This window comes from Nipponia nippon, unplaced genomic scaffold (genome assembly GCF_047370975.1).
Source record: "Nipponia nippon isolate SJK-2023a ecotype South Korea unplaced genomic scaffold, ASM4737097v1 scaffold_1, whole genome shotgun sequence".
Taxonomy (NCBI): Eukaryota; Metazoa; Chordata; class Aves; order Pelecaniformes; family Threskiornithidae; genus Nipponia; species Nipponia nippon.
The window spans coordinates 41,403,161-41,427,576 of NW_028262290.1; the positions used below are offsets into that span (position 1 = coordinate 41,403,161).

At 39.5% G+C, this 24,416-nt stretch overlaps 1 protein-coding gene across 1 annotated transcript in view; it reads left to right on the forward strand.

Moving 5' to 3' along the window:
- The first annotated feature begins 473 nt into the window (after window positions 1-473).
- NSMAF (neutral sphingomyelinase activation associated factor) overlaps window positions 474-24,416 on the forward strand; it is a 41,124-nt gene continuing 17,181 nt past the window's right edge. The window contains exons 1-14 of the mRNA XM_087752730.1: window positions 474-672; window positions 10,910-10,999; window positions 11,098-11,176; window positions 11,268-11,335; window positions 11,429-11,465; window positions 14,288-14,338; window positions 16,761-16,832; window positions 17,216-17,263; window positions 17,356-17,408; window positions 17,925-18,054; window positions 19,032-19,103; window positions 19,961-20,069; window positions 22,557-22,733; window positions 23,689-23,768. Coding sequence (XP_087608856.1) covers window positions 620-672; window positions 10,910-10,999; window positions 11,098-11,176; window positions 11,268-11,335; window positions 11,429-11,465; window positions 14,288-14,338; window positions 16,761-16,832; window positions 17,216-17,263; window positions 17,356-17,408; window positions 17,925-18,054; window positions 19,032-19,103; window positions 19,961-20,069; window positions 22,557-22,733; window positions 23,689-23,768 — 1,119 coding nt within the window. The 5' untranslated portion in view covers window positions 474-619. The remainder of the gene's footprint in view (window positions 673-10,909; window positions 11,000-11,097; window positions 11,177-11,267; window positions 11,336-11,428; window positions 11,466-14,287; window positions 14,339-16,760; window positions 16,833-17,215; window positions 17,264-17,355; window positions 17,409-17,924; window positions 18,055-19,031; window positions 19,104-19,960; window positions 20,070-22,556; window positions 22,734-23,688; window positions 23,769-24,416) is intronic.

Consider the following 24,416-nt stretch of genomic DNA (forward strand, 5'->3'; position numbering starts at 1 on the left):
CATGTAAACAGACTCTTTCACTATGTACTGAAGCCTGCGCTTCCCTCTGTGCGCACACGAAGACGACCTTCGGCCCGGGCATCACGCTCCCTGGCCGCCCCGGGAGGCCGTCGGCAGGCCGGGCCCGCCGGGCCCACCGCCGCCCCGGGCCCACAGCCCCTGCTGCCGTGAGCCGCGGACACGGGTGGCACCTCCGTGCCAGCAACAATAAAAATAAAACTGCAGCAGCTTTAAGGAAAGGGATGGAGGGAGGGGTGTGGGTGGGTGGGCGGCTGCGTTCCCGCGGTGAGGGCCCCGCCGGGACCCCCTGAGGCAGCCCGGCGGCTCCTGCCCGGCCCAGGCCCCCTCGCCCCGGAGGCCCTGAAAGGGCCGCAGAGACGCCGCAGCCCGGGCGAGGGCGCAGAGCCCTCGCTGCCGACAGGCTCCCTTCCCCGCTGCTAGTGCCACCTTCCCCCGCCTCTCCGGCGGTATAAACGGGGCGGGCGCCCCCGGCCGGGCCCGCCAGACCGGCTGCCTGCCTGCGGCCGAGGGCCGGCCCGCTCCGCTCGCCTCCGTGAGGCGCGGCGCGGCCTGGCCTGCTGTGGCGGCGGCGGCGGCGGCACCTCGGCCGGGCGGCTCCATGGCTTTCATCCGCAAGCGGCGGCTGGAGCGGGAGCTGTACTCCAAGGAGAGGTGAGCGGCCCTGCCCCGGCCACCCCCGCTCGGCCTCGGCCCCCGCGGCAGGGGCGGGGGCGCCTCCCGCGGCGCAGCGCCGGCCTCGCCCGCTCCCTCGCCGGCGAGAGGGGCGCGGGGTCGCGGTGTCCCGGTGCCCCGGCCTGCACCCTCCCACCCTCCTCCCCTCCCGCCTCCCCACTCTGCCCCCTCCGCCGGGGCGGGGAGGCGCAGGGCCCGGCGGAGCGCCGCGGGCGGCAGGGCCGCCTGCAGGGAGGCGGCCGGCCCCGGCGGAGCGGCGGGCTCAGAGGCCGGCAGCTGTGCCGCGCTTCCCCCTCGCTGTTGTTACTATTTTAGTCAGATGGCTAATGAGTCCCGAGAGTTAAGGCTGAAAAGGCTGTAGAACAGACCTGGGAAAATATGAATGCCGCTCGCCTTGCCTAAACTGCGTGAAAATAGCGTCGGTAGATTTTTATTTATTTGTTTGTCTGCAGTTGTGTAGTGGCATGGAGTTACAGCCCTGCATCGCTATAGATGGGAGTTTATTATTTTTTTTCTCGAACATTATATAATCAGTGTATTGTCAGCCCTTAAATTACAGACTCTGTGACAGCTCTTTAAAGTGTTAAATTCAATTACCCCATTCCTGCTTTCTGACTGTAATCTCTATTTTGTGTTCCTGTGGCTAACTGAACATACAAGAACAGCTTACCACACGTGCTAGAGTATATCCTGTGTTTACTCCCTTATTTTTAGCTAGTGTCCTGCTTATCTGCATCTGGCTTGTCACAAAGTTTCAAACCCCATTGCGATCTTAATATTGCCATGTAGGCAATCTCAGTAAGGTGAGAGCAATAGGTCAGCGAGGGCGGTGCCGTGGAGCGACGCGGGTGTCTTCTCTGGGGGAGCAGGGCTCCCCAGTTGCCGCCCGCTGTGTGACTGGGGAGCCAGCAGGCCCAGGGGCCCGACAGCAGGCTGCTCCCGCGCGAGCCCTCCGCAAATTCCTGATGCTGCCGGTTACGCAGCTCTGTTAATTGTTGGTGACAAAACCACATGACAAAGAGCTCGGCTCACTTTGTCCGTATAAATTCTGATTCATAGCTATTCATCCCATGAGGCTACTGCAACTTTTGAAGTGTTTTCAAAGTACGGGCATGTTCTGGATCGCTTTTTGTTTTATTGAATATCTCTTCCTTGCTGCTTTTGGGGGCTGCTGTGGTTTCAGTTATGTATGAGGGGCTGCAGAGAGAATGGATAAACCTCCTGTATAGAAGGAAAAGAGAAGGATTTTTAATTTTGAAGTAAAACATCTTAAGTATAGGAAAAGCTAGAAGAATGACTATATTAGCTTTGTTACAGATTTATTGTAAATAGTCTCCCTTTTTTTTGAGAAGCTGAGAAAAAGGCCAAAACTCATCAGACTTGTCCCAAATAACCCAAGTGCGATCGAAATCTCTTCTAAAAAGCCCTGAAAACAAAACCAATGTATCGATGTCTGTCAGCATTACTGATCTGTAGTTATTGAAAGTCTCTAATGAGAAATATTTTTCTTTGCTCATATTTGTAAGCATTTTAAAATCTTATTATTTGAGTTTGTAATTTGAGCACTTCATGAAAGATGAGTCTTGTTCTCATTTGCACCGGTAGCTTTTCCTATCTAAATATCTGCAAACTTATTTCTCTGTTTCTTCCCCTTGCCTAACAATTGATATTTGTGTAAAATAAAAGTAAATTTGTATGTATTTTGTACCCTTATCAGGTCTTTTCCCCTCCCTTTCTTCCTGTGCTTTTCTAAATAAGGAAATCTTAAAAACATTTAAGTGATTTAAAAGGTTTTGGGCTCTGAAATATCAAATGAGAAGTATCAAATTATGTCTCCTGTTTTCCTTATAGTCCTGCCTTAAAACAGTACAAAAAAAAAAAAGCTCTTTATAGCACTTAATTGAAGGGATAGCCTCTCAGAGCTTTTCACCTTCTTGCTGGGTAATTGTTACAGAGACACCAACTCCTGCTTCAAAGCTTCTCTTGGTTTACATAATCTTGGTGTAGATATTTCCTAGTGAGATGAACAGGACTCTCTGAAACTTTGTGGCAACTGCATTTCATGTATGCTTTGGTTTTTTGTTTGTTTGGGGTTTTTGTTGTTGTTATTTGTACATTGCTTTCTACAAAAATGTAACCCACGAAAGTTCTGGTTAAGAGCACTGTGAAACTTAGTAGGTAAAAAGTTAATCTTATGCAGTTGTTTTGGGGGGAAAGGAAGACCAGATCAGTTTTAATTCAGGAAGACCTGAAAAAGATTATTTCCTCTTAACTAATTAGTTGGATTGCTTTTATGTCTGGTTACAGAAACCTACTTTTCTGACTGTATGCAGTTTCCTAGAAGAAAACAAGAGAATACTGAAATGTCCTGCGTGCGCACACTGAGAACAAGCAGCAGGTTTTACTTTACGTGTGATTAAATGAATCCATGTCCCTGCTGAGCAGGGTTCATTCTGGCAGGAATTTTCCCTTTAAATTCATCTGTATTGGTAGACATCTATTTTCACTTTGCCCAGGTGTTCAGAGTAAAGCAAGATGAGATATTATATCCCTTTTTAATTAATGCTGTGTGCGTGCTTACATAATTTAATCTTTAAAATATTCAGCATTCATGAGTAGGAATCCTTTTTTACAAACAATTTTAGTTGCAAAACTTCGCATTAAATGGTGTGGTGTTTGGCTCAGGTTGTTGCTCTCTTTACAAATAGAGTTCTTTGTTCTGTTGTCAGTGTGCCCAAAGATGGCCAAGTCTAAGGCTTGATACAGCGGCTCTTCATAATGAACTTTAACCAGTTCTGCTGGTTTCTCTTGCATGCTGCTCAGCCTCCTGTTCAAGGGGTTCATCTCTTCTGCTGGGAACATCACTCATACGAAGCAATCCACTGGCAGCACATAGGTCCTGTGGTTGGATCTTTTGCATTATAGTTGCTTGGGCATTTGGGTATTTTTTTTTTTTATAAATTTGTAGCCTTATCTTCCCCTCTTTGGACAAAATAGACATAATGAAGGCTTTTATTCAAACTTCAGCAAATGAGTCCTACAGCTGGCCTGTAGATATTTTGCTCTCATTAGGAGGAGGTTTAATTTTAGAATTGGTTTTACATAGCTGTGGGCTGCTGCTGGATTGGGCTGGCCTGCTTTTTCATTCCTGGTGATGTCCTTCCATTATCAGGATTGTACTTCCAGTATTGGGTCAGGTGATTGTGCAAGGTGTGTTGGATCAGCCACTTGAAACCCTGGTGTCCAAGTAGATTTCCAGCATGTGCTTTCCTGAGGAAATGATGGAAATGGTAGGAATTCAATCACAGATTAAGAATTTAAAGCAGGAGCAAGGGGGTACTTCCTCTGGGTGGTATAAATGGGATTTTGCTAAGACACTGGTCCCTGCACATTCATTCCTGTGTCCAATTTGGACAAGTCCAGTGCTTCAGATGGTAGGTATATAAAATAAATTGTGGATTTGTTGGGGTTTGGTTTTGTTTTTTCCCCCTATGCTGTTGGATCTCAGATGAGATCTTTTCAAACTGAAGTGTAGAGGGACATGCACATCAAACAAAGTAACAGTAAAATTCTCAAGTAGACTAAGCCTGAGACAACACACTCTTTATTTGGAGGATATTTTATAGCACCTTGGCAGGGCTTATAAACCCCAGGTTGTAGTTTGTAAAGTGAGATTCGCTGCTTTGTTGCATGCTCTGAACAATGCTAGGAATGTTTGGGTGCCATTTGAGTTCCCAAACTTGTGCATAGGGGATGACATCATATGAGGTGAAGTTTTGGAAGTGTTTTCCTGCTACTTAGTGTTGTGCCTAGTTTTCCTATGTGTCTTGGGTGTGTTCTTGACTCATATTCCTCAGCCCTTTTCTGAGTGGCAATTACATGGGAGCTTTTTGAAAAAGGCAAAAATAAACAAGTCACTTTCAACTCTGTATTTAAAAGAGAGCAACCAGAGTTCTTTGCTGCTTTGTCCATGTACCAGCCTTACCTGTGTCACCCCTATCTTTCTGCTGCTGTAGATTAAGTTCTGTTTTTCTTGGCAAGGTGCTTGCCTTTTTTTTTTTTTTTTTTTTTTTTCTCCCCCCCTCCCCTGAAGCTGCTTCTCAAAGTAATACTGATTCCCTTCACAAGAAAATACCTTCCACATCACTTCCATATGAATTTTTCAGATTTTCTTAATATAACTTTTCTGGGACAATAGAGAGACAGGAATTTGAAATAAGTCTTCAAGCAAAATTATATTAGCCTGCTTTAATGTACCTCTCCCCGTAAGTGTAGGTGCTTACCTTTTTAAGCTCAAACAGCTCTGTCATACGCTATTAAGAGATTAATTCTTTACTCCACCAGGTACTGTATACTTCTGACACTGGGTGGGAATTGGAGATGTTCCAACACAAAAGCTGTTAGAGCCTTCATTAAAGTTATCTGGGGGGGTGTGGAGGTGTGACTACATTACACTGGTTATCCACTGCCTCCCCTCCTGCCCCCCCAACATGCACCCCCAGGCAGACAGGCACAACTGTGACTGACTGAACAATCTTCCCTTTCAGACCTGGGGAACTCCTTATGTTCTTTAAAGTTTGTTTGTTTTTTTTTTCCAGCTATGTGAGTTGTTATAATAGAAGATGTTCCCTTACCTAGTGTGTTCTTCTTCTGTGCTCCCTCCCCCCCAGGCTGCTTCTGCTGTTGATTTTGAATACAGGGTTTGCATTAAACCCCAGATGTAACAGCTTAAGTGCCCTTCCACCCGCTTTAAAGCTCAAGGCTTTGCCCTGGTGGTGATGGTGGCTATCAATTCATTTCATCCTGGAAAGTGAAACTGCCTCAGTGTCTCTGACAGCAGAGCTGCTGCGCAGGCTTGCTCCCTTCCAAAGGATGAGCTCTTGCCCCTGGCCACCTTGCTCTTGCGCCGACCCCTTCACATTGCACCGTCTCTGGTACTTCATGTTCCCTTCCATGTACCGATGCAGGTTACTAAATCAGTGCAAAACTGTCCTGGGGAAACTCCACAGCTCTGAACAGAAGCTTGTGTTCTGATCTACCTGCTAATGTGATAGCTTTTTCAGTTGGAAGTGAATGGTCTCCACAACTGTAAGTAGTTTTTGAGGCATTGCAAGTGGTGGGCTAGGTTGGACCAGTGAAGCTACTGAAGCTTTTTTTTCTTAAGTTCCAATTTTCAAATGATCACATGTATTAAGAAAATATCATCTTCTCATAAGTTTTCTGAAAGGTTGTTTGCTCTTGGCGAGACTTTGAGGATAAAGATGAGACTGTTAAGAAGCTGTAATATAAGGCATTGAGCTTCTTTCAAACTCTCACCCCTTATAGGTACTTTCATGGGGTTTGAGCTTTCTTTGAAAATCTTGTCAATTTGTCTCTCTTTGTCATTTCCAAAATAATATATTGTTGGGTTTTTTAAATAGTCTAGTATGTCAAGTTCAATATACAAGAGAAAATGGTAAATGATCGCTGAAGACATGACTGTGGCTTACTGACTTCCTCAGTCTGTTGCAAGCCATTAAATAGCATGGTGACCACAAAATTTGTAAACATAAACCTGTGAAACGTGTCTTTATTAGGAAGCCAGCATAAAAATATCCTGTAATACACTTTAAGGTGTGAATTTTATTGCTTGATTTCAAAGAATTTTGCATCAACAGATATTTGAGTTGCTTTCCAGAGAAGATGTAGCATTACTGTTCTCTAAGTACATTTTTAATGAACGCTGATTAAATCATTTATACTTGGGAAATTTCAAGTAACAATTGGGTTATACATTTTGAAAATGGATTAAAATGAACCCCTTGCTCATGATAAGAAAAATATCTCAAACTTCATCCTTTTCTGTTTGCCTGAAACAGAATAGTTTCTGATATTTGATTATTACTGTATTATAGAAATACAAAGTTTGAGAGCAGCAGGCAGATGTAGAAGATCCCTTTGATTTTTATTAAAAACCACAACTGTGTGTGTTAGAACCAGAACTAGTTTTTTTCAGATACTAGTTCTTGTTGATAATTTAAAAGGACCAAAAAAGAAAACTCTTTCATTTTAGATATAATAGTATTTTTGTACGTTTCCTAGTTAATACTTATGGTTTACTTTTGGGGGGAAAAATGATTTTTTTTTTTTTTTTGATAGGTTTCTTTGGGGGGGGGGGCAATTGCATTATTGAAGTTATCCAGTCTTTCTCACTGGAAGACCAGTCTGCCTGACTAATTGCTGAGGTTGAGGATTTTCTTATGTCTTGGGGTCAGACTTGAAGGCAAGGGAGGGTAGACTGGGAATAGACTTGCTTAGTCTTACTTGACTTGTCATTGGCTTTGTGATCCAGGCTGTTCTTCCGGGGCAGTGTGGTAAGTCATAGGCTTACAGCGTGTGCTGTTCAGTACTCAGCACAGGGAACAGCACAGCTGCTCAGTGGCTGTACAAAATACAGTTCTCAGCTGTTAGAGATTTATTCAGCTTCTTATACAGGGTATCGTGCATTCTCTTCCTACTGTTATTTTTTGTTTTTTTGGGTTGTTTTCTTCCTGTCATGTGCAGAAGAATTAAATTACTATTTTAGATCTATACTAAGTGTGTGTACAAATTCCTGTCGTAGGACTACATAGCAGTTGATAGTGTATAAATTTTGTATGTCCGTCATCTTGATATCACAAGTGTGTTTGGAATACCTTCTTTAGCTTTTGGCAAGACAGTCAGCCTAAAGTCCAACTGCTTAGTTTCATGTTGAAGATCCCTATTGCTTTAATTGTATAGCTATTGTGATTGTTTTCCTATTTTTTCAGGCCTTCACAACACTGTGTTTGCCTACTCACGCAATATAGCAGAGATTGATCTGTTCCTTTGCTATCTGTAAATACTTGTTAAACCTCCTGGCAAGCCTGAAGTATCATCCTGTGCAGTGATGGTTCTCAAGAGAGACCTTGTTGATACAATAACTATCAGTGCCTCTACTTATTTATGTGGAAGAAGTCTGTTCTGTGAAGATAAAAAGCTCTGACTGTATTCTAGTAACATCTGATTAAACTTGACTTTTCCTTTTTTTGACAGCCCTGTGGATCATTAACACAGACAAATGAAATTTAAATACTTAAGCAGTAAGGACGGAGATTAGTTGAGAAATTCCAGAAGGTTATTCCAGAGATCACGCTTCATAATCTCCAGAGTTCATAATTAGCAGTAACTTGTAGTGGTCTAGATTTGGTAGCCGGTAGTTGAGATGCAAGTCTGAAAATTTCGGTTCTACTTATGGTATCATAACTAGAACTTGAAAATATATTTGTAGAAATGAAGGTAAGAGGGACTATTGTCATGACAGAGCAGAACAGCAAGAGAAAAGGAGATGCGAAAAACTCCAGGGAGCTGGAACACACTGGCAGTATCATGAAAAAAAGCTAAAGATAGGCTTGACATGTGCATGCAAACAGTTGGACTCCAGGAAAAAGAATAGCAATGTTTCTTCTTAGCTAATGATATCTTTCTTTAATCATATGTTCTTCTGTCCTGGTGAAGAAGCAGACCGTGACATCATGTGGTTTGAGGGATACTTTATGGCCAAGAAAGGTGGAATTTTGAAAGGTGCAGTTTTGTGACAGAATCTTTGGACAGACTGTAAGTTCATCCCAATTGGAATGGGCACTTAGGAAGAGTAGAGATTGGTGGTTGTATTGGTGGAGATTTGGTGTCTGGCTCTGTCTGCCTGCAGAAGTGACTCATAGCAGACTGAAAATAGAGGAAAATGCAGTTAGAGTAAATGGACTTGCAAGTAGGAGAGTAGCGACAAGCACAGAAATGCTTGGAAGAGACTGCAGAACCACCTGGAAGGCTCTGTGGAGAGCATGGGGGGAGAGATAAAATGTGGAAAATGCTCTTGGCCTATATGATGTGTACAACGTTTGGAGAAAACTGCTTTAACAGCTGCCAGCAATACAAACCCTTTCTTGAGGCATCAAAGCTGAAATCAGAAAGTGAGCATGAGATTATGGCACAGGAGGTCACTGGTCTCCAGCAAGGAGCTCTACAGCAATGCTGTCTCTGTAAAACTGGATAGTGCGTAGTCGTGCGGAAGAGACACAGAGAGACTAATAGCACAAGGGTAAACTGGATGCTGCTAGTAAATATTGTATTTAGAAAGGAAGAAACTTACAATTTCCCACAGTACCTAGTTAGCCTATATGAAGAGTTTATCTTAAGTTGATATTCAACATCCCATTGATGGTGAATTGCTCTTTATATATCCTAACGTAGCTATATTAAAAAGCTTTCAATCAAAATGTGATAGGAGTTGCTAGATCTGAGTTTGCAAAATCCCAGAAATTTTAGGTTTGTCCCAGATGATTTCAACTGGATGATGTGTTGAAAAATGGATTTAATGGTAACTGTGTGGAAGTTAGCGTGTAGACTGTTCCTAGTGAGGATTTTTTTCCCTCAAAATGCAGAGCTAGGCCTTCTATTTTAGCTTCCTGAAGGTGAGTGATCAAAATAAATCTGAAAAGAATGATTTGGCTCCTTCAAAGGCACCAAGGCCTCAGAAACTTGGAAATTCAGTTTGCACTTGTTGATAGGACATGCTTTCATAGGTCTCAGTAAGTTTGAAGAACAGACTTCTATGAGAAACAGAAGGCAACGGAAGTTATGTCTTCTGGGAAAGGATACATGAAGGCAAAGCCCCTAAAACCCCATCGGAAACTAGAGATATTCAAGAACCATACAGTAACAGCAACTGGGGTAGAGGCTGAAGAGACTTTTTGAGATTTGTGTTGAAATTTCTTAAGGAGTTTTGTGTAGTGTATACTGTTCTAATTCATATGTTTTCTAACATTTTAACATCAGTTGTTTCTTAATGGCATCATAAAATACCTGTTTTCAAGAGAGGAGAGGTAAAGATAATGCCATTTTGAAGAAGCAGCAGAGCATTAGGACAAAGTATCTTGGACTCAAAGCAGTTTTGAGTATATGGACCCACTGTTACTCGTAGTTACAGTAAACCTTTATTGTTATGTTCTGGTTAATATAACAGATACAACACAAATCTTACGTGAACAAGATGTATTTTCCAATAATGCTGTTTTTTCTATTGTGAAATATGCTTTCTTAACGAGCAGGCTATTCAGTACATTCAGTTCATTTTGTGAACTCTTGACATGTTTACTGCTATTTGAATACTGCTCTGGGGACACTTGGCATTTATTAGCACTGTCATGGGCATGTCTCGTGAAGCACATCACGAACACAGTACAAAAAGCTCAAAGCGTGGATGTGAATAAATACTAAGTACTTCTGCAGATCAGATCAGCGCTGTGCACAAACAAGCTGTTGTACTTCCAGCTGAAGTGATATATGATGTTTCTGCTCCTCCTGCTGTGCCAAAACCCACTGGCATTTTCCACAGCTGAAATGCGTAGGTGACCATGTTATTCACCCTGTTAGTAAAGTTGGTGAGTTTTAATCACTTGAAGCAGTTTAAGTTAAGTTGTTAGGGAACACAGTTCATGTTATATCTAACCTAGCCTATTTGCATTTACCTCATACCAGCGCTGGTATTACTATGATCCTGCAGTTAAATACTTCAGAAGACTTCAATTTTTTTATTTTTTTTTTGTTGTTGTTGAGGTTTGTCTATTTGATTAGTCCATAAATAGGCTTCCTGTGGGGCTGAACAGGCACTGGTACAGGGGAAGTGCAGAAATGTGGTTGGAGGGGAAGGTAATGAATGCTTCCTCAGAGGATATCCATTGAGTGGCTCAGCCGTGTTGTAAAAGCCATGGCCGTGTTTTCACTTAACACTTTAGACCAATGTAATTTGGCTTTGCTTCATAAAGACCTAATCTCCTCCATTCCAAGTGATTAGTTCCTGCCCCTCCTTTTGTGTTGTTGCGTATTTTGACTGGCATACACTGATCAGGGCTAAACTAATGTTTACTGGGGGGAAGCCTGGCTATGTTAGGATAGTTCCCACCTGAGACCTATGAACAGAATCAAATATCTAACCTTATATATGTTGGAAGAGCATCAGTCAATCTTCTTCATGTCCACACAAATTTTCCATATGGGTTTGTTCTTTTAAAAAGTTAAATTAAATTAGTTGATTTTTGGGGTGTGGGGCATGGCACAGAAAGCAGTGAAGACTTCCCAAACACTTGATATATTTCATTAAGAATAGTAACTGTTATGTTGTTTTCTTTCTGAATAAATCATTTTTATTTCTTTGTAGGTTTTCACTGCTTCTTCTTAACCTGGAAGAATACTACTTCGAACAGCATACAGCTAATCATATTACAAATAAAGGTTGCAGAGATGAAAGGTACAAAACTCTTACATACATTCATTTACTGGTGTCATTATAGTCTCATGTATCTCTAACACATACACAACTACTTTCTGTTTTATTGTTCCTTTCAGAAAATTCAGAGGCTCTCTAAAAATCTGTTCAAAGTCAATCATTTTTGAACCTGATGACAATATCCAAGCCATTATCAAGGTAAGCAGTGTGAACTTAGAATTTCTTGGTAACTTAAGATTCTCCTTAAAAAGCTTTTAAGAGGGAGTATGTATTTTTATACTTGTTGCAGATACCATTGAGAGACTGCATTAGTATAAAAGCCCCAGAAGATAATGAAGCAAATAACCCTTTCACACGGTACGTGAATGAATTTGAGTTACTGTATATATGTATTTAATTCCTTTTAAAGCTGAAACGCCCATCTCTTCAAATATATTATTTACATTTTAGGGATACATCTGGAGGGATTTCTGTTGTGTGTAACCAGGTAAGACCAGCATATAACAGATTGTTGACATATAAACGAGCGAGGTTATGTTCTTTAATGCTGTCTTTCTCAAAGCTGGAGTCTTAGGGTGGGGAGTTAACTGGAAATAAAACTAATTAGTGTCAAAAACTTAGCATTAATGTGAAGCTGTTGATGCTGGAAACTTCAAAATGTTAATGACTTCATTAAGTCGTTAATTTGATAAAGTGAACTTTTTGCAGTCTGCATTTTATAATGGAGCTTAGGGCAATTTCAGAATTGAATGAAAAAGAAGAATAGACTGAAATTAAACTGGTTATTAATCATCTTTGTTTTGGTCTTGCTATATTGCTTTCTCCTACTTTCTGCAGAATGTAGTGGTGATAGTAGAGCCATCTTGATCCTTGCAGTTCAGCTTTGAAAACATTGGACTGTGCTGTATGTCCACCAAATAATTTTCAGTAGCTGTCCTGAAATATTGGGTTCAAGTTTCAATCATGAGTTGTGATTAACTTGGATATGTTCATACTTAATGTTAACCAAGGGAATATACTTCAAGCTTTAATAAATTGCAGCTGATAGATGTTCCAAAGCTGTAAAAGTTTCCAAAAAATGTTCATGTTTTCATTTCAGGAAAGAACAGAGATGAGGTGGGAAATATCCTTTAAAACATTCTAGCATCTTTGTAAAATCTGTCTTTAGCAATACCTAAAATTGATAGCCTTGCTCAGTTAAGTATGCTGCAGTCAAAAACGAACTCAAGCATGTAATATTATCTACGCTGAAGAAGTTTGTGAACTGTGTTAAAGTAATCAGTATATTTAATTTCATTTTGAAACTGCTTCTGTGAAGAGTATTGTGTAGAGAAGGTTTCTTGTGTTGGCAGGTTTTTTTGTGTATTGAGTGTTTTTAAAAAAGGTATTTCTAATTGTTCCATTCAATTGTTCCACCATACATCATTAGTATATGTTCTGAAGAACAAATTATTCTAAAATCACCTCATAGGAAAGGAGAATTAACTTTTAAAATGGCAAGTGTGGTTAGCACCCCACTCCCCACCCCTCCCACGTGTAGCTTGCCAGTTGTCCTCTTGTCACTGGGGAAATGTTCTGAAATAGTTGGGTGGCATGATAAATGCTGGTATTTTGTATAAAAGGCATAGGGACTTTTGAGTGTGAAGTACTCGCTAGTTGTACTTATGATCTAATGATAAATATTTTTTCTGAGTAGAATTTCTGCCTCGTAGGAAACTGCACGTACGAATAATTGAAACATCTTTGCCTTTTCAGACTCAAAAAAAAATGTTAACGCATAGCTGGATAAGAAGCTTTGCTTTACCTAACAGGCAACTTAAAAACTAATGGCTATAAAATACAGCAAATGGAAATAATAATTGGAGATTATTTCAGTATTTTTTTCTCAAGATAAAATTGGGGAAAAATGCTCCAGAACAGGAAATAAATGTGGTATGCTAAAGTTTTTGCTCTGCTTACTTTTTTTTTCCCTACTTTCTCATGTAATTTGTGGCTCTCAGTGTAGAAAAATGTTTAATTATCCTGCAGAAGACTGATCTGAGTGTAAAGCAGGTGTCTGATTCTTATTCTCATATGGCCGGATTCAGATCTGTACCTGCTGATGTCAGATGAAAGGCACTAATTGCCATTATTTTTTTAATGTAGCGCTTAGAGAGGCATGCTGACCTTGTAGGCTTCGAAGCATACCACTCACTCTCTTCTGGCTGGACAGTGCTGTGAGTGGTCGTTGGTGAAGGTTGGCTCTGCTGTTAGCCGGCGGGATGTGGGAAGGCTGTACGTGCCAGCCAGAAGGCTTCTGGCTAGAGAATGGTACAGCACCTGTTCTTGCAAGTTTAATATTTACTCTTGGTTTGAGGCTGTTGCCACGATGCCGTGGAGTGTAGAACCACAGGTGTGCTAGCGGTAGGAAGCAAACCGAGGCACTGGATAAGGCCCTTTGATCAGCCAAGTCTCTTGCACCATGGAGCCGAAGACAGCTGGTAGTGCTCTCCAGTGTGTTTTGTGCAGCTCAGAATCAATCCCAAGTCTTACACTCAGGCCTGAGATTTAACAAGTTTGAGCCTTCCCTGCAGAGCAAAACCATGACTTATTTTGGCTTGTCTTCTTTCAGACAGCAGATAGTAAGGTGATATCTACAAACCAATGTGCTAGCAGTCAAGTCTTTCTATAGGAGTTGTGAGAATGTTCTGAAGAAGGATAATAGGTTCATGTGGGTTTTGGGGAGGGAAGATCCTCTCAGATGTGAGAATAGCATCAGAGAAACAAAACTGTTGAAAAACATGCTGTTGGATGAGAGAGGAAATCTGGTCTTCATGGCAGTTAGAACTGGAAGCGAAATGTTTGACAGGGGAAGAAGGGGTTCATTTGAGAAGGTTTACATAGTAGTTTATGTTGTGAGTTGCCCCTGTGGGGAAATTCCCATCAGGACAGAACCCAAAGGGCATGAGCCACCAGAAGAAAAGAGGGGGAGGATCCTTCCGTTGAATGGGATTAAGACAGATGGCTGTGCGTATTGGCTTTAATGCTGCAACTCCTTGAAGATCATATGATTAGAATAAAAACCCACTAATAAACTACATAAGTAAGTAAGCTTCTGAGCTAAATTGGACACTTGCCTCTCTTGCAGTTAGCTGCTATAAAAGGTCATTGTTTTTCTGCAGTTTATCTGGGGTAGGTAAAGCAGGGTATTGCAGCCCGGTGTTCTGCTTGCTTAAACAGCGTTCTTAGCTTTGTCTTTTTATCAGTACTTCTGATTTTATTTTTTTTTTTTTTTAAGGACTGAAACTGTAACATCTCTTACTCTTTCAGGTTTTTCTCATTAAAGAAAGAAACATTATTGCACCCTATAAAACAGTAAGAGTAAGTATATATTTTTTCGCTATTCTTAGCAAACTAATGTTTTGCAAGGATTTATGTTCTCATTTCTGAAAGAGTAAGATAATTATAATTTGAGGAATATGACAATAAAGCTTAAAAAAAAAAAGTAATTGTGCATATTGATAAAATAAGTGTCTGAATTCTTCCATAATGGGTTTGTGATATTTCTTGGAGGACATACTGCGGACTTGACACTTGCTGTTTACCTTGATGTGCGGCTCTGTGGGCTCAACAGTCAGAGCTGTCAGCTGGCTGCTAGTATTCAGTGGACACTGCATCCTGGCTAAGTGGCTTCTCCTCAGTTCTGCTGACACCTAAGATGTGAGATTGCTAATTGATATTTCCCAGCTGAGTGCTTCACAGTTCAAAGAAATGGCAGATAAGGCTGCTCACAGCAGAAATCGGAGCTTACTTCTGGTTGCTTTCTGCTGATGGGGTGGGTCTGCTCTGATCCTGAGCCTGGAGGCTTCAAGACATAGAAGAAAGAGTTTTTTACCTGGAATGCGAGATGGGTTAAGATACAAACACACAATGAAAATGCAGAGTCATTAGACACCATATTTGCCCAAGAATTGAAACAGACAGAAATATTTGTCTCAACATATTTGTTCAAGTAAGAAATTTCAAGAATGATGGAGTCCATAAATTTGCATTATTGTAATGAACAGCAAAGAGGCAAGAGATGATCTCTGTTCTCTCAAAACTGCTTTGGGTTGGTTTTATGATTAGATCTGTCTCCAAACTAGTATTTTTAAATTTTCTTTGTTTATTTGCTTTATGCCAGTAATTCTTCATGTGTTGAACCTGTTTTCTCTTCTAGTCCTTCTATTTTCTGTTTTGCCTGCATGTGCAAGATTTATTATGTATCATGCAAATATCTTATCACATTGCCAACACAGTGAAAAAGAAAAGAATCAAAAGGGATGTTTGGAAGGCTTTTCACTTTATTTTCTCCTAAGACAAGATTCATTCATACCTAAAACATTCTTGACAGTTAACCATTATGATTTACTTCACAGAAGTGCAGCTATATTTCTGCATATTAAAACAAGAAATCTAGTTTGCCTTCAGTCATTTCAGGATTTTTTTCTGTTGCTGCTAAATATCTTCTACTTGAATCATTGCCAGTTCCAGATGTGTCACTGAGTGCTGGAATTTGGTAGTACATTTTATCTTCCGTGTCTTGCATTGATTGTTTCAGATCAATTACAAAATACTGAACTATTGTCTTTGCATATGGCAGGAGAGGTACAGAGAGAACCGCTCACAAAAGCTTTTACATTGTTGGCTGTAAGCAATCCTTGTAGACCATCCACTAGGATTTCTGAGAGCTGTGATTTCCCTGTTGAAGAAAAATGGTGCTCTGGGTGAAATGTTACAAGGCTTTTATCTAAATTGCTACTGAATTTCTTGTCTCCCTTTAGTCCAGCTCCATTTGCTTCCTGAAGCATGCATTCCTCTTGGATTGCTGTCGGTTCAGCTCAGATCACATACATTACACTGAAGATCATTTAGATTTCCATGTCTTCTTTCCTTCAGTTTTAAATTAATCCTATTGTGTCCACTGATCAATGTCTTGATGTAGTCTTTTTTTTTTTTTTTTTTTTTTTTTTTAAAAGTCTAGCCTGAGAAATTACAAAACCCCACAGAAATGTGTTGATACAGTTTTGTACTACATTCAGGGGTCTGCAAGGGATCCCACCACCTTTGCTAAATATGAGTTATGTGTAAAAGTTAATATCAGTTGATCCATGCACATGCTTTTAATATACTTAAGTCAAAACCAGAAATACGTACTATGAAACAACACTCAGGAAAGCTGGGAGAACTTTGTAGAGGAAAAAATGAGTATGCCACATATGCTGGGTGATGTGTTAGTGAGGTTTTTTGTACGTGACTAGTCAAAACAGGTTCTGATTGGGTCTGGGATCTTTTTGGCTCAAAGCTATTTATGTAGAAGAGAATGATAACTTTTATAGCCTAGACTTTAAAGATTTGATAGCCTGGCATCTTTTGTCTAAAAGATACACAGTAGCTGTTTAAATGTAACATGTCATTTACTAGTTCTACATGTGTTTACCTGATACTAAAATAGACAGAGCAGGTACTAGTTCTACATCTACTGATGTTTACGCTAATATTAATTTGTTCGCTTCACAGCTATTATGTTGCATTGTATTAAATAACAGACTAAACACTGCACAAAGACCTTACCGCAGGGAAAATATATCTGTAAAGAAAAAAGAAATCAGGTTTAACATCTGCCTTTGGAATGTTTTAGATATACTGCAACCTTTGATAGCATACTTTGACCAGTTTTTAGAGTATTTTGATTTTAATTTTAACTTTTTTTCACTAAGCTTTATTTTAAACTCATTTGTAGTAAATGTACTTTTGGTTGTAGGGTACAACAGAACACTTTTTCCAACTGGATGTTGCTGGGAAACTAGGAGATGTTGTGCAAACTCTACATCAGGTATGTGGTTATCTGATATCACTACATACTTCTTCACAGCATTTTTTTTTGGCATTTAATGGAGAGCTTTCTTTAAAAATTTATTCTCAAGGTGAAATTCTTGGAGTATCTATTTTTGAAATGTAGCAGTTGAACACAGCATCTAATTCTGACAGCTGTTGTAAGCTACCCATATTAACTTTTACTATGCAGGGTGGTAGTATATAGATAAAGTAATAACATGACAGTAGCAATGAACAAACATGTCCTACTTTAAAAAGAAATAATAATAGCTCTTTTAGTACTGTGTCACCAAGAATACTAGAGCCCCCCCAGTTTCTATTGCCTTCTGAGCTGTGTGGGAGATCTCTGTGCTGTTTCACTTAAAGCTCATTGTTCTTTAGCTTTACAGGGCTTCTTGTCTAGACAAGATGGGAGATCAAGCTGCCATGGTAAGTATCTGATTATTTCTGATATCACTGTTTAATAATAAAATTCTAATTGCATTTCAATCATAGACCATATTTTTTTCCCTCCACCTTAGATAACTGCTATATTGCAATCGCGCTTGGCTAGAACTTCATTTGATAAAAACAGGTATCTCTCTAATCACTTTCTACTGGGAAATGATTTTCAGCTTGTTGGTTGATTAGTCTACTGCATCAGTACTTACGTGCTTGTTTGGGACAGCATAAGCTCTCTAATTCAGAGAGTTATCTTCTTTGTATTCTGAACTATCAGGAATGGAGAATGCGAAATTCTGTGTTGTGAGGATGAACGTGTTACTTTTTTTATCCCTCCAAACTATTCTGTTTATCTGTGAATTTGTTGCAAATTGGGCATCAGTATATGCCAAATAAAGCTCTGTATAGAAAAGCCAGCTGGTTAACTGCTCTGAGACTGGTGCAGAACATAGCAACTTTCCTTTCTGGAGTGCCTGTTAAAGTAGAGTTCTCAACAAAGAACTTTCTTCATGTCTAAAATAGGCTTAGTGAAGTCCCCATTCTGATGTCCCAAGGTTATAAGCTAACCTAAAACCTTTCTAAAGAATTTAAGGGTAGCTCTACCTAAGTAAGAACTGGAGGTAAACTTACTCCCTTTCTTCACTTGTAGATTTCAAAGCATTTCTGAAACGCTGAATATGGAATGTAAAGCAGAAATGGTGACACCACTGGTGACTAATCCAGGGCATGTGTGTGTTACTGATGCTAACTTGTACTTCCAGCCTCTTAATGGATATCCTGTAAGTGCCTCGTAGATGGTGTTGCATATGATGTGAGCACACTGCTCCCCTAGTGGACAGTTTTCATTTTTTCTATTATTCCTCTTAAATGCACATGGAGCACATCTCCAAGAAGACTCTATTTTCAGTTATAATCAGAAGCTCCTTAGTTTTCTTTGATCTGTGCTGCTCTGTTGCATTCAGTGTATCTCTACTTCTGAGGCTTTATTCTGTGCTAACTTGCTTAAAGTTGACCTCCTACTGACAAAGCACAAAATGTCCTTTGCTCATTCTCTATTAATACTTAAAGATCACTTTTTGTAGCATTTCATTTAAGATAAATTTCTAAATCTTACTCGGTGATGCTGTTCATACCTAGTGAGAGCTTTATATAAATTTAGTTTATATTGGAAGATCTTAGCTAGGTTTTCTATGAAACTGATCATTTCTTTCTCTAGAGGAAAACTGAGTGCATGTCACAGATTACTGCTTTGGAACTTTGTCACAGAAATAGCAGCGATAGTCTTAGCAGGCCACTAATATACTAAAAGTATGTCCAGACACGGGAAACGTGTTTCACAGCTGAAGATGACAAAATGCCATTCCATTTCCGTCCACCAGGTGCCACCATTGGCAAACAGTTTGCCTAGCAGCTCAATGGCTTCCTTATTTTCAATATAGTTTCTTGTGTTCTGCTCCTCTCTTGCATGATTATTGTAACTGGCGACAGACTCGGGTGATAATACACTATTCTTTATTTATTCTTAAACTGCTTTGCTACTCAACAAGAACCAACAGCAAAGGCAAGCTTCCTCTTTTTAACGTAACCGCTTAGCACCACTGTTCCACTGCTAAAATGACATGGATGGATATTGTTTTCATATTGCTAGTGTCTCTAGTCAAGAGAAACTTCATATTGACTGGAGAGGTTAATGTAGAAGAACATATACCTTCTGGAATATCTCCATCTTTTCTTCCCCCTCCCTCACCCCACACAGAAACCAGTAGTACAAATAACACTGCAAAATGTGCGTCGCATCTATAAAAGAAGACATGGCCTAATGCCATTGGTAAGCTCAAATTTTTTTTTTTTTTAAAGTGTCTTGCTGTATATATCATTTCTTAAAATGACCAGCTGAAATTGTGTGCATCATTAGGTAAAAGCTACATGTTTTTAAAAACTCTGGATTAAGTAGTGAACAGCACTCAAAGATCCTTTCTGTTTTTTAAGTGGTTTAGTTCCCTGTGTTGTCAAAAAGATGAAAACAGTAAGAGTGAATTCTGTCAAGGATGAAAAATTTCTTTCATAAGCAGTCAGCGCAGGGGAAAGGAGAAGGGAGTACCTCCAGGGAGCAATTCATTCCATTTATCTCAAACACCTACCTTGGGATAGAATGAATTGCTCTCTCATGGTGTATTTTCTCTCTGGATTGATTCATGGAGGGAGCTTGATCACTGGTTCAGATTGAGACTAATGTGGAGTGATGAGTCCCGCTGTACATGACTGAGGGATGATGAGAGTGCTGCAGTGGAACCGCAGTTGTATGCTTTCAGTGTTTGCACTGAAATTTCAGTCTTGAATAAAATTTTTGTCTCAAAACACATTTAAACTAAATAGACATTTAACTCTTTGCCTCGCTCCATTCACTTAGGACAAAAAAATGGGTGTTACCTGTGCTTAATAATCCAGACAGAACCAATCTATGGACAGCTATAAAGCTATTTGCTCAGTTGAGTGTAAACAGAATGCTTTTATGATTGGAAATGGGAAGGATCAAAATGTTAGACTTTGTGGGCAAAACTGCTACCCAGTTTAGAGTCTTAAGTTTTAGATATTAGTAACTGGAATATTCTGTTAAAAAATGGGAATATTACAGCTTATCAGTAATTGCTCTCATTTACTTTTTCCCTCCCTTTAACTTCTAAGGGACTTGAAGTATTTTGCACAGAAAATGATCTATGTTCTGACATCTACTTGAAATTCTACAACTATCAAGATCGAGATGAGCTCTATTTCCTTATTGCAACATATATAGGTTTGCAGTATTTATTTATTAATGTACTCGTAGTGCCTTGTAAGGGGCAATTTTTCTGGGTTTTGCTCTGTTGACTTGTGGGAAGAATGGGAAGAATCAACAGATGTATTAGCCCTAAAATTTTTTTGCTAGAAGTAAGCAAAGTTCAGAATGGATATTGTGAAGTTGCATATATTCTGTTTGTGTTTGAAGAGCTGAATATGAAAGCTGAGATAGTATTATTAAGGTGAAACTAATTCTTCTGATTTGCAACTGCATGCACTGTCATTTACCCCCCCCCAAAAAAAATAAAACGAACAAGCAAATGAAACAAGCAAATGAAACAAACAACAACAACAACAAAAACCACAAAACACTTTATCTTCAAAGCAAGGGGTAAATAAGATCCACTCAGCTAAATTGTGTCTTGCCGAAAGAATATAGACTGACTTGTGGGTGGATCCCCCTGGCCCCCAGTTAAGTCCAAGTAAAAATTCTATTGAGAAAGTTCCTGTAATGGATGGATTTCCAGTGCACACATAAATACCTGAACTTTCCTCAGTCTTAACAGTGGTTGATGAAAATTACCATTCTGAAACAGTTAAATTCTCATTTCTGTTACATCTTGTATGCATTAATTCCTACAAAGTGCTAGATGTGTTTTGCAGATTATGAACAGAAACCTTCTAAAAGGCTAGCATGTGTTCTGGGAAAAAAAAGGAGAAAAAGCTAAGTTTTTCAGTAATGCTACTGCAACTGAAACATTGAAACTCATGTTTATTGCCAATATTGAAAGTGTTTATGTAAATTTTGTACTATTTTGTTATTGTACCAGAGCTCTAGTTCTGTTTTAATGAATTTGCCTAAATATCAGTTGACGTTTTCCCCACTTCACAAAACAAAGTGGAAAGGCCACAAAGGAATGATCACTTCCCCTGAGAATCATTTTAGTCTTTTAGATTTTCCTTTTGAAAAGGAAATAGGTTCTGATGTGATTGTCTCTGTTATTGAAATAACTGCATGCGGTTACCCTCCTTCAGACTTTTTTTTCTGGATTATTTTCAAAGATGAAATTTCAAGGTGCAGATGAAGATGATGATGATGTTGCTGGAGCTTAGAAATAAACAAAGGGTGACCCCTTTCACTAAAGGTGTTTGTAGCACCTCAGTAGCTGTCTCTGACAGCAGAATATCCTCTCTTTGAAGGTGCTAATACTTTTTATGTGTAGAATTTAAGGTACTAAGGTGAAGGGAGGGTTGGAATATGTTTTTCCAGCCTATGCTGAGCTAAAATAGAGGCCCGCCACATCCTAATCTGAATTCCTTTCCTTCTGGTTAATAATTGTAGTGAAAATATTTGAATAATTTCGTCTTCCATAGAAATCCTAGTTCTTTAGCTTTGTGTTGTAGGCTTCAGCAGCAAATGGTGGTGAAAGGTATTTGAAGACTTTTAAGTAGGAGGAAGAGCAGCCTGTAACACAGATGCAGTAAAACAAGTATGCAGAAGTGTGCCGTATAATGCTTTGTATGGCAAGGATGTGGTTTCACTGTGATGACTTGATGATTGGACAGTTTCTTGCCATCAGGCCGTGGTTTCAGTCCTTCAATTCTGCTATTTCAGGCACTTGTCAAGGTGCTGTAAAGTGAATCAATGAAAGGAACAGTTAAAAAAAAGAAATCAACATCACACCCCCACACACCCCCCCCCCCCCGTGCAAAACTACCCCTGGCCCCCCCATTTCTCTTGGTAAACCTGCCACACACAGGGCAGATTAAGATAACGAAGAAACCCCTTTAATTTCACTTTAAGGTGGAGGGACAGAATGAAATCAATATTCTCGGGTTTTGTTGTCCAGCAGCATACCTTTATATTATAGCTATTGAGCAGAGAGTAGTGCAGTTTTGAATTTGTTGAGCGCCTGACTAATGCTTCAAACAGAAGCTCCAGGTGCATAATTCCTATTTTCTTAAGTGGTGGTCAAGTTTTATCTTGCTCTAGTCTCTGTTTCAGTGGTTCTGCAATTGAATCCTATTGACATAAGTATATGCCTTCTTTCCACAAATCATTGTTAGTGGGCATCCTTAGTTGTCCGGTAGGAAAATATATTTAATTTTTTTCTTGACTCTAGCAGAACTACTTCTAGAAATTTGAAATCTTAAAGGTTGCCTGATTGCCGAGAGAGCTGTTCATGGTCTGCAAATATTTTTCTATACCTCCATAAATGTTCAGGTTCTTTCCCATCCAGTGTTTCAGCACTACTTCTGCATGTTGCGGGCTTTTTTTGTTTGTTTGTTGAATGCAATTTAGGCCTGCTTGAACAGATCTTAAAAAAAAAAAAAAAAAATGTATGGTAGCTATTGAAACATGAAGTTACCGCTTAATGCTGACTTGTTCTTTTAAACAGCTATGCCCTTAATTATTTTATAGTGCTTTGCATAATGTTAATCACAGTATAACTGGGGGGTGGAACTCCAAACCTCAAAAACCTTAATTTTTCTTTCATTTTAGAAAATCATGTTACAGAGCATACAGCTGAAAGTTACATGTTGCAATGGCAGCGAGGACATATCTCAAATTACCAGTATCTTCTTCATCTCAACAATCTGGCTGATAGAAGCTGCAACGATCTCTCCCAATATCCTGTATTTCCCTGGATCATAGCAGACTACTCTAGTTCAGTTTTAGGTATGTGTATACAAAAAGACATGTTAGTGCATCATGTCCAACCTGAAATGTCTCGAGGGGTTTTATACTGTGTAAAGTTCATGGTACATCAAAATGAACCTGGCATTAGTGATCTTGGATGTTTTTTTGTGCGCTTACCCTTACTCTGGAGTTTAGTGGACAAAATCCCTCACCTTTTTCTGTTTAATATTTCAGTCTTCACATGCAGAGTATGTACCAAGCATCTGCTTGGTCACTTTGAAAATCTACAGTACTGAGCATTCAAACACTTTATGTGATTCTAATAAATGCAAAAGAATGAGTAAAATGGCTTTTTATGGAACAAGTTGGATGCATTGAAATGTATAGAATCCAGGTGTTCTTTTACAGTTCTTAGCATTGCATGTTGAAAGGAAGAGGCTAACAAGGCTTGTGCCTAAATAGGCTCCTTGATTAAGGGTCTTTGTGGCATTTTTCTTGGAAGCTTGTCCTTTTGAGGATTGTGTACCTCTACAAGGAGTAGAGTAGGGGAATCTCTTGGTGTTCATCAGCACCCGCTCAAACACTCCAATCTGATTGCTTGGTGGAACTTAGCTGTAGCCTGACAGAATAGTTAATGAGTAGGAAGAAGACTATACCAGCTGCTTTTGTGCCTCAGGTAGCAGGACCTGTATTGACTACGTGATGTTAGTTAAAATAGCTGTCATGTATATGTAACTACTGCCTCTTAAGCAAGAGGTATGAGATTACGTCTGCTTGAAAGGAAGAAGATGAGTAGCCATTTACAGTAAGACTTTGTTCTTTTGCAGTTAGGGAGCAGAGAAAATTACTGGAGGGGTTCTCTGTTGGGTTTTGTTTGTTTTGTTGCTGTCTGTTGTTAGGGGTTTGTTTTGTTTGTTGTTTTTTTTTTAATATTGATTAGAGTACATTCCTGTCTAGTAGAATCAATGCATAGAGTCTAACTATGTTTTTTTAGATCTGACAAAGCCTGAAACATTCCGTGACCTTAGTAAACCAATTGGTGCCCTGAATAAGGAAAGGCTGGATAGATTATTGGTATGTATATTTTGGCTTTTATGTACTACACATTTTGGGCCTTGTACATATTGGCAATAAAAGGAGCTTTGTCAAACAAGCTTTGGGAATTATGTACATATCTAAAGCTAACTATAAACATTATCAGAAACAAACTTACCTATAAACATACCCCATTTATTTTCAGCTTCATTTCGTCAGTACTGATTTTGTCAGTACTAATTTAAAATTATTTGAATCTGTTTTCTCTCTCTTACTACTGTTTCATACATATATGCTTTTAAATGTTTTACCTCACTTTTAAAATAAAATCCTCAAATCCATTTAACTATTGTAACTACATTTGTATGGCAGTCACTGAGATACTATAAACGTATATGGAAATACAAAACTTCAAGACCAATGGTATTAAATGCATAATGTAAAATTCATGTATGAAATAAACAAGACAAAGTAGTATAAATCATAGGGACTTCCATTTAAGAAAAATGCTGCATTTGAGGGAAAGTACTTCAAAGGAAGGAAATCTGGCTCCATGGAGATCGGAGCACCAACTTGAAATTTCCACATGCAGATAATAGTGCACAAACTCGTTCTGTTTTTCAAAGTAGGCAGGCTTTCTTTTCATAAGCAAACACATAGTTACAGGCTTAGAAGGTCCTCATTTTG